The sequence below is a fragment of the Ovis aries genome, chromosome 11 (genome assembly GCF_016772045.2).
Source record: "Ovis aries strain OAR_USU_Benz2616 breed Rambouillet chromosome 11, ARS-UI_Ramb_v3.0, whole genome shotgun sequence".
Classification (NCBI taxonomy): Eukaryota; Metazoa; Chordata; class Mammalia; order Artiodactyla; family Bovidae; genus Ovis; species Ovis aries.
Window position 1 is genome coordinate 50354363 of NC_056064.1, and position 9764 is coordinate 50364126.

Below are 9764 nucleotides of genomic sequence, written 5' to 3' on the forward strand. Positions count from 1 at the left end.
ATGGAGCTTCTGGCTGGCCCCTTTGGATTGTGGGCAAGGAAGGTGACCCCTTCCAGGGAGGCAGGTTTCTGTAAACAGGAAACAGAAGCTGTGCTGATGCCTGGCTCCACCCAGTGCCCCTAGCTTCCCCTTCTCCTGCCAGCCTCACCCCAAACCGCCCAGCCTGCCCCAGCCCCGGCCTATAAAGTCCCCACACCCTCATTTCCAGTTGAACAGTGGCTTGGAGCAGCACCATGCAGCTGAATTTCAGTGGCCTTCGGGCCCTGGTGACAGGAGCAGGAAAAGGTGGGTGTGATCCGGGCAGGTGTGAGAGGAACTGAGGTTAGAGAGCAAAGTGCGCAAACCCAGAGCCTCGTGTTGGGGCCTGCACATTCCCTTTATGCCTGTCACAGCCTGCCCTGCCGGCAAGTGGCCCCAACTCCAGCCACTGAACCAGCCAAAGTGGGCCTGTGCTGCTCCCTACCATCCAGCAGGCCCCACTGGGACAGGACACTGGCCTCTCCCTGGCCAATGCAAGAGCCCTCCAGAGAGGACGGCCCTCAGACTCAGTCTGGGCAGATGGGGGCGCATCTAGCCAAAGCCTCTTCCATGGGCCCAGCAGGGAGGGGCTGCCCTCTGGGCCTCCCTTGGCTGGATCCTGGTTGTCCAGATCCCTGCCTCCTGCCACCTCCTGGGCCAACACCCCTCTGGCCAGCACCCTCTCATCACTCTTTCCTGAGCAGCATATCTGCAGCTGCCACCCGCAGTCTTGGTCCAGACTTGTTGGGCCATCTTCCTGCCTGGTGAACCCCTGTAGGGATTGGACGGGACACGGTGAAGGCCCTTCATGCCTCAGGAGCCAGAGTGGTGGCCGTGAGCCGCACCAACGCCGACCTGGTCAGCCTCTCCAAGGAGGTGAGGTGTGCAGGCCTGGTGTGCCCTGGAGCTATGACGCTTGGGGATGCCTCATGAGCCTACTAGGACCACCCCTTTGGTCACCGGCCAATGCCTCCCCAAAGTGCCCCGGGATAGAGCCTGTGTGCGTGGACCTGGGTGACTGGGGGGCCACGGAGAAGGCTCTGGGCGATGTGGGCCCCGTGGACTTGCTGGTGAACAATGCAGCCGTGGCACTGATGAGGCCCTTCTTGGAGGTCACCAAGGAGGACTTTGACAGGTGAGGAGGAGGGAAGGAAGTCGACGGGAGAGAGCTGTCCAGGACGTGGTTCGGGTGTGACCGTGGTCTGACTATCTGCTGTCTCCCCAGGTCCTTCAGTGTGAACCTGCGGGCTGTGTTCCAGGTGTCCCAGGTGAGGCAGGGGAGGCTGTGGCTCAGCACTGACATGGCCCAGGTGGGGGTGCGCTGGGCTCAGGCCGTCCCGTCTTGGCTTCCAGATCGTGGCCCGGGGCATGATCAACCGTGGAGTGCCTGGCTCCATTGTCAATGTCTCCAGCATGGTGGCCCATGTCCCCTTCCCCAGCCTAGCTGCCTACAGTGAGTCCCTCTGCCCAGTCTTGAGCCCCTATTCCGGGCAGGAGCAGTTGGGCTCCCAGGCTGGGCCTCAGGCAAAGCCTGCTGAAACCTTAGGGATCCTCAGCGCTGCCTTCTCTTCACAGGCTCCACCAAGGGTGCAATGACCACGCTGACCAAATCCATGGCCCTGGAGCTGGGACCATACAAGGTAGGCATGGGGGCCCTGGGGGTGCCAGGGACCCAAGCCTAAGAAGGCACGCAGGGTAGGGGTCAGGTGGGTGGTGGTGGGCAAGGCTGGGGCCTGGGGATCAGAACGGGGGAAGGGGGCTTCAAGGGGTGAGTGAGCAAGCTCAGTGGGGGCCGTGAGGGCGGGGTTCCTACACCGTCTGAGGCCGCCCCTCTGGCCCCTCCGGCCCCAGATCCGGGTGAACTCCGTGAATCCAACGGTGGTGCTGACAGCAATGGGCCAAAAAGTCTCGGCTGACCCTGAGTTCTCCCGGAAGCTGAAGGAGCGCCACCCGCTGAAGAAGTTCGCAGGTCAGGGGGGCTTCGCGGAGTGGCGGGCGTGGATGGGGAGGCTGGGCAGAGCCAGCCGGGCCGAGCCGCGCTGACCCCGCCTGCCACCCGCTGTAGAGGTGGAAGACGTGGTCAACAGCATCCTCTTCCTGCTCAGCGACCGCAGCGCCTCCACCAGCGGGTCAGGTATCCTGGTGGACGCCGGGTACCTGGCCTCCTAGAGCGCCACGCTCTGGGCGCCAGCGGGATGGTGCGCGGCGAGCCTGGCCCCGCCTCCACGCCCCGCCTCCACGCCCCGCCGCCTCGCCCTCAGGCCTCCAGGGCCACCAGGCGAACGCTTCTCCACGCCCTAGGCCACGCCCCCGACGCCATCCACTCCCACGCCCAGACAACCATCTGCAGGCCCCGGCCCACGGTTTGGTCCCACCTCCACGACACACTTCGGCAGCGCCCCACCAGCCTGCAAAGCCATACCTGCCCCACCCTGCCCACCCCCGAACCAGACCACATTCCTCCACATCCACACCCAATGTGTGGATGCCAGGAGACCCAGTCCCTGTCGATCCCACCCACTGTGTGGTCCAATGTGCTAGGGTGGATTTGCCTAAATAAATAGAAGTTCTCCTGAAACTATTAGATCTTCCCTGGTGGCTCAGAGGTTAAAGCGTCTGCCTCCAATGTGGGAGACCCGGGTTCGATCCCTGGGTCGGGAAGATCCCCTGGAGAAGGAAATGGTAACCCACTCCAGTATTCTTGCCTGGAAAATCCCATGGATGGAGAAGCCTCGTAGGCTACAGTCCATGGGATCTCTCCTAAACTAGTAGCCTTGCCAGGGCTCTGGATGGGCTTGCCCCAAGGGCAGGGAGGGGAGGATCAGGGACTGAGCCACACAAAATCTTACAAGAGGTAGAGAGGGGGCAGATCCAAAGCCAAAGGAATTCCACAGCTGACCCTTGACTTTGATCTGAATGGCTGTGTTTCCTTGTCTTTGTTGTCCATGGCCCTGCTACACCCAGCCTTCTCTGTGCAGAGGGCAGCCTGGCAGCCTGCACCCAACTTTCCTTCCCTGTGGTTCTGGCTCTGACCTTCAGCCCAGCACCCCCTGCTGTGACTACCGTCAGCTGGAGAAGGAAGAGGATCTGAGGAGCTACAGGGAGATGCTCTGGACCATCCCTAGGGAAGATGGTCCTGAGCTCTCAGCCCTGGTGTGAAGGAGGCAGGGGGCTGGTTTCTCCAACCGTGAGAAACCCAGTTTCACATTGGGGCACACCTTCCCCCTCAAGACCATCCATGAGGAGGGCAGCCCCAGCTGGGGCAGTGTCCAGAGCTGCTGCCCTGCCTACTGTTCCTGGCCTAACCCTGGACACAAGAGCCCTGCAGCTGGGGCAGCTAGAGGGTCTCCCAGGCCCTGCTGGGATTCAGCTGTGCTTGCCCTAGTCAGCTTCCTGCAGGACCCATGCCATCTGAGTGTGTGATGAGGGCCTGAGGTGGTCAGTCAGCTGGTCTGGTGCAGTGTACAACCCTGGGCAAGGAGGCAAGCGACAAAGGGCTGGGGTGGGGCCATCCAGGCACTGGTAGTGCTGGGTTGAGAGAGCAAAGGGCACTTCTGCTCAGCCTCATGGCTTCCAGAGCAAGGTCTGTGCCAAAACTGATTTGGATCAGTGCAACTGGCCCACTCTGGGAGTTGCTGATGGACAGGAAAGCTTGGCATGCTACAATCCATTGGGTCGCAAACAGTCGGACACAGCTGAGCTGAATTGAACTGGCCCACAGAGGATCACGGGACAAAGAAAGGATTTGGACACCATTCTGGGGGGCCAGGAAAAGCCAGTGAAGAGATCTGAGCTGATGTGCCTCTCAGGAAGGACAGGCTGGGGACTGTCCCCCCCACTCCTTGCCCCTTGGCTTCTGGCAGGCAGATGGCAGGGTCCAAGGTTAGGAGCAGAAGGCAGGGTTAGGTGGGAGCCCAGAGGGGATGGGCAGTACCACATGACCAGGTTTGGTAGGGAGAACTCACTTGGCGATCCTCCAGGGGCTTCTCAAATCTGTGCCTCCTGCTGACCCCAGGCCACCGTCTCCTCCAGACAATCCACCCCTCTGGGCCCAAAGCCACATGACCCAGGGGCCCTGCAGTCACCAGCTGCTTACATAATCCTGGCCAAAGAAGGCCCTCAGGGCAGGTTCTAGACTTTCCCACCATAATCCACAGAACAAAGTAGCTTTAACAGTGGAACCAGTGCATGCATGGACATGTGAGCACACATATATCTCTAACTGACCCTAAAGCTCCAGGAAGCAATGCTTGCCCTTTTCGGGCCACTGGTACCCTGATGACCCCAAGTCTAGCCTATGCCAACCTATCCTAGTCTTTGAAGTACTAGTGACCTACTGCGGGTGGGTCGGACTGTTATGCTCCGAGCCCATATCTCTGAACCGACCGAGAGAGCAAGTCCACCACAGTAATGCAAAAACAAGAAGGGAGTTTATCTCTAGCGCGCTAGGGCTCAAGTCTCATCCCACACAAGGGAATCCGACAAGAGCCCCGAACAAAGGAGTATGGCGGCTTATATACAGGCAGTTCTTTGTCTCAGTTACAGGAGTAGCTGGCGTTACATGATTGGCCAGGCAGGATGAGCGCATATCCTGTCTCTTTTTGGGAAACATGACTCAGGTCCTACAGACCGTCGTTAGAGACCGTCGTTTGGTCCCTAACACGGATGAGTTAGTGTCTCAACACCCTTTGCAGCTAAAGTGCACCTCTGCTGTCCCTGGCCTCTGCTTCAGGCTTATCAGTTCAATTCAGTCACTCAGTCGTGTCCGACTTTTTTTGACCCCATAGACTGCACCATCCGACACTTCCCTGTCCAGCACTAAATCCCAGAGATTGCTGAAGATCATGTCCATCAAGTCGATGATGCCATCCAACCATCTCATCCTCTGTCGTCCCCTTCTCCTGCCTTCAATCTTTCCCAACATCAGGGTCTTTTCCAAGGAGTCAGTTCTTCACATCAGTTCTTCTTCAGGCTTATAGGCTTGTCCAAACCTTTTCGCTCAGAGCACTACAAGTGAGCTTGTGTGAGCTGCTCCCAGGTCTGGGGAAGAGGATCATGAGATCCTTTTAGCCAAACTTTTCATCTGAGAAACAAAAAAAGTGTTAGCACTGCGTTCTCTTTCACGAGGTACCTTCTTTCCGGTATGAATTACCAAATCTGATTTTATTTATTTATTTTTGTAATAATCTACTTGAGAAGGGGAAAATGTAGGCGGGGCCGGCTAACCTTATTTCCCCTCGGGATGAAGGACCGCTGAAAGGGCAGTTTAATAAACTCTGCCCCAGGGTCAGGCGAGGACTCTGTGTGCCTCACCTCGGCCGCTCCCACTCCTTTCGGCCAATCGCCCCCGCGGGGAGATCACTATTTGAATATCCCCGCCCGCGGCGGGACAGCACCCTGCGATTGGCCCGCCGTGCCCCGCCCGCGCCCCGCCCCGCGCCCTTCTGAACCCAGGAGCGCCGCTCAAGATTGGCAGTGTGGCCGCCGGAACTCCGCGCTTGTCACTGGGGCGGGTAAATGTGGGCCTGGGGAGGTGGCCGGGGGCAGGCAAAGGTGGCCGAGGATGGGTACCCTCACTCATCCGCGCTCCTCGCAGGAATCGGGCACGGCACTCTCGAGGCGCTACACGCGACGAGGTAGGCGCCGCCCTGTCCCGGCCCAGGGGGCAGCAGCGGGGAGCTGAGGGCGGCCCAGCAGGGACAAACGGGAGCTGGGCGCTGGGGCTCAGCAAGGACTCTTAGCACCCCCGCCCCTCGCCGGACGCGCGGAAGGACGACGATTCCCCCTGGACTTAGGAGGAGGCAGAAATGGCTGCTTTGCTGGGCCAGAGGCGCTCTGGCGCTGGGAGGAAGTAGACTGGCTGGAGGCGGAGCTAGATCCCTGATGCTGAAGCCCCGAGTTGAGTTGCCCAAACGCCAAGTTAACTCTCTCCCGACAGCACCCTGGGAGCCCCAAAAAGGCGGCTGGTTCCCCTGAGACCCCCTAACCCCCTACCCCTGTGAGACTGAAAAGTCACGAAAACACAGTCCCTCTCCCTTGAATGGGAGAGGCCCAGCTGTCCCTTCCCCGGGGCATGGAGCCTCTGGTAGACGTGCCCCGTTACCACCTAATATACACAGTGCCCCGGGACAGAGACCGTGTGCGTGGACCTAGCTGACTGGGAGGCCACGGAGCAGGCGCTGGGAGGTGTTGGCCCTGTGGACCTGCTGGTGAACAATGCAGCTGTGGCGTTTCTCCAGCCCTTCCTGGAGGTCACCAAGGAGGCATATGACATGTAAGCCAGGGTGGGGTGGAGGAACGCCCCTGGGGAAGGGCTGTCTCCTGCTGCAGCGGCCTCAGTCCCTGACCAGGGTCTGTCCATCTGTCTCCAGGTCTTTCAATGTGAACCTTCGGGCGGTCATCCAGGTGTCCCAGGTGCGCTGGCTTCAGGGCAGGAGTGGGGATTGCTGGGTGATGCCAGCCCTGCCTCATCCTTCTTCTGCGATTTCAGATTGTGGCCCGAGGCCTGATAGCTCGGGGAGCCCCAGGAGTCATCGTGAATGTTTCTAGCCAGGCCTCCCAACGGGGACTGACTAACCACAGTGTCTACTGTGAGTGAGCCCCGGCTGTGCCCTGCCCCCACCCCCACCCCCTGCCACCCCCCATCTGAGCAGGCAGCTCAGGCTCCACACATGCCGTCCCTCCTCACAGGCTCCACTAAGGGTGCCTTGGACATACTGACCAAAGTGATGGCTGTGGAGCTCGGGCCACACAAGGTGAGCCCCAGTGGGATGCCTCCCCTCACCCAATCCATGTGCTCAGAGAGCCTCAGTCCCCCGAGCTGCCCCCCTGCCTGTGCCAGTGCAGATCCGTGTGAATGCAGTCAACCCCACGGTGGTGATGACACCCATGGGCCAGGCCACCTGGAGTGACCCTCAGAAGGCCAAGGCCATGCTGGACCGCATCCCCCTTGGCAGGTTTGCCGGTGAGTTGGGCGGGAGCCCGGCTGGGAGTCATGCCAGTGGCCTGCTCAGGTGAGGGGTGGGAGGGAGGGACGAAGGGCAGCTCCTTTCATGCACGTCCTGAACGCCACCTTGCCCGCAGAGATGGAGAACGTGGTGGACACCATCCTCTTCCTGCTCAGTGACCACAGCAGCATGACCACAGGCTCCACTGTGCCGGTGGATGGGGGCTTCCTGGCTACCTAAGCCCCCCCTCCATCCCCACACACCCCTGTTCCATGCTGAACCCACCTTTACCCCCATCCCCCTTCCCCATCTCTTCAGTAAACATGATTCTTCCGTCCAGCCTGCACACTCACACCTAGGCTGCAGTCATGTGGCCGGAAGATGCAAAGCTCAGAGCTGGGCATGGGGACGAGTCCCAGGTAGAGACACCCTTTCAGCTCTCATCCTGGGTCAGTGGCAGCCTGGCTCTTCTGCCAGAGTTTTTTGGGCCTAAGTCCCTGGCAGACATGTAGGACCTTCCAGAAGGCCAGCTTCTAAGGAGGGTAGTGAATTTGACTGAGGATGGCCTTTGGCCCTGTCCAGAGACCTCTAGGGTGGAAGTGGTGGTGTTTTTAACGTGAATGTTCATTGGTGTTCCTTAAGTCAGCGCAGAAAACAAAAGTGAGCTGAGCAGGCTGCATGCTGGAACTTCACCGCTTTGTTCACGATTGAATGACTTCTTTGCCGAATCAGGTGGTGGTTTTCAGTTACGGAGAGAATATTCCCTCAGCGTTGTGAGTCCTTCGCCATGTACTGGGCACAGTCCAGAGCAAGATCCAGCTGTAGAATTTGCCAACTTCCATGGTGACATATTCCCTCCTGTGTGATGTCCTTGAGGTGGAGCTGGCACAGAGATGCCTGTCCTCCACTTTTCCATGCTGTCCTCACCACACAGACACAAAAGGCTTACACCCCAAAGCACAGCTAACAGTACATGTACAAAAATGTTTAGGAAGTCATGGAACAAATCTTGAGTATTTGTTAATTTCATTTAAAAATACAACTGATTTCACGTTTATGTAATTCTTAATAGTGGTTACTTAAAAACTGGCTAGCAGAATTCCTGAACTCCAGCAGTCCACCCTCTGCACACCACTGCGGGGGAGCTTAGCTTCATGTCACAGATCTGCCCAGAGTGGTGCCTTGCAGGCCCCAGGGGTGAAGTCCTAGTGACAGGCCAGGCCCACCCCTCACCTCCCACCGTGTCTGCCCAGCAAACCCAACCTGTTGACCCGTCTGCCACCCCTCCTGTCCTCTCCACACCTCCACAGCTGCAGGACGCCCTCCCTCTTGACGGTGTGTCTTCGTGAACACTCAGTTGAGTGACCCCTGGCCTTGGCCTGGGCTCCACAGGGCCCCCTAGGGCCTGACTGCAGACTGTTCTGTGCCACCCCTGGGAGCTGCTGAAGGGTGCTGTGCCTTCCCAGAGGCCTGAGGTGAGCACAGGAGGAGCTTGCTTTATTCAGAAGGGGCCAAGCACACTCATTCTCACTTTGATCTGGGTCCCTCCTATGGAGACTGAGAGGGCTCAACTGGCCTTCGGCTGGGGGGTGGGGAGTGTCAAGCTCACCTGCTCTGTACCCTTGGTTGGCAGGGGTTGGGGGCCTAGCACCCCCAGGGTGGATGAGTAGGCAGGGAGAGACCTGGGCAGGGCAGGTAGTAAGTCAAGAACAGGAGATGAAGCATATTTGTTCTGTAAAATAAGAAGGGGCTGCCGCATCGTGGGGCACAAGGACAGAACCCCCCCCAAAACTCCATCTGGGAAGCCCATCCTGGGGCTGCTCCGATCTGCCCCTACAGCCTGAGGGAGATCCTGCTCCCTTCCAGCCTTCCGTGGGGGCCAGGGGAGGCTGGAGCTGCGTCCCCACGAAGATGAGGCAGAGCAGACAGGACCCCATGGCCCCCACAGTGTCCCGGGAGCAGCAGCCTCATCCCCATGCTTCTTCCCCTTCCCCACCCCCAGCACCCCCCACAGCAGACTCAAGGATACATCTCAGCACAACAGACACAGGCAGGGAGGGGCCTTCTGGAAGCGGGGGCTCTGGAAATCCGTGCACTTCCTCCCTGGCTTTTTCTCGGGGGGCGGGCAGAGCACAGCCCAAATGGTCTTGTCAAACACTGTCTTCAGGCCCCGCTGGGTCAGGGCTGAGCACTCCAGGTACTTGACAGAGCCTGGGGGCGGCCAGGAAAGGGGAGAGGGCAGGGCCACACCTTGGCTTTGCCCGACTGGCCTGCACTCCCACACGTGCTCCACCGGCCCATCCTTTAACCAGACCACCTTCCTCCACATCCACACCCAATGTGTGGGTGCCAGGAGAACCGTGCCCTGTCATTCGCACCCACTGTGTCCTCCAATGTGCTGTGATTCAGTGGCTCTGTCGTGTCCGAGTCTTTGCAACCCCAAGGACTGCAGCATGCCAGGCCTCCCTGTCCATCACCAACTCCCAGAGTTTACTCAAGCTCATGTCCATTGAGTCGGTGATGCCATCCAGCCATCTCATCCTCTCTTGTCCCCTTCTCCTCCCACCTTCAATCTTTCCCAGCATCAGGGTCTTTTCAGATAAGTCAGTTCTTCCAATCAGGTGGCCAAAGCACTGGAGTTTCAGCTTCAGCATCAGTCCTTCCAATGAATATTCAGGACTGATTTCCTTTAGGATCAACTGGTTGGATCTCCAAGGGACTCTCACGAGTCTTCTCCAGCACCACAGTTCAAAAGCATCAATTCTTCGGCACTCAGCTTTCTTTATAGTCCAATTCTCA

General features: G+C 58.9%; 2 protein-coding genes across 3 annotated transcripts; both read left to right on the plus strand.

Annotated features, from left to right (window-relative positions):
• The first annotated feature begins 210 nt into the window (after window positions 1-210).
• LOC101107035 (carbonyl reductase [NADPH] 2) lies at window positions 211-2596 on the plus strand. 2 transcript variants are annotated; one of them, XM_027975430.2, is made up of 8 exons: window positions 211-285; window positions 797-894; window positions 999-1153; window positions 1244-1286; window positions 1372-1471; window positions 1594-1658; window positions 1870-1987; window positions 2084-2596. In XM_027975430.2, exons 1-8 carry the CDS (start codon window positions 234-236, stop codon window positions 2185-2187), a joined length of 735 nt encoding a protein of 244 aa, XP_027831231.1. In that variant the 5' UTR covers window positions 211-233; the 3' UTR covers window positions 2188-2596. The 2 variants fall into 2 exon arrangements, with proteins under 2 accessions (XP_027831231.1, XP_027831232.1); XM_027975431.2 differs by having other exon boundaries at window positions 723-1153.
• Window positions 2597-4628: 2032 nt separating this feature from the next.
• On the plus strand, window positions 4629-8022 carry LOC105606262 (L-xylulose reductase-like). Its single transcript, XM_060395916.1, has 9 exons — window positions 4629-4670; window positions 5412-5531; window positions 5615-5654; window positions 6151-6292; window positions 6390-6432; window positions 6509-6608; window positions 6709-6773; window positions 6865-6982; window positions 7102-8022. The coding sequence occupies exons 1-9, from the start codon at window positions 4629-4631 to the stop codon at window positions 7203-7205; spliced, it is 774 nt and encodes a 257-aa protein (XP_060251899.1). The 3' UTR covers window positions 7206-8022.
• The last annotated feature ends 1742 nt before the right edge of the window (window positions 8023-9764 follow it).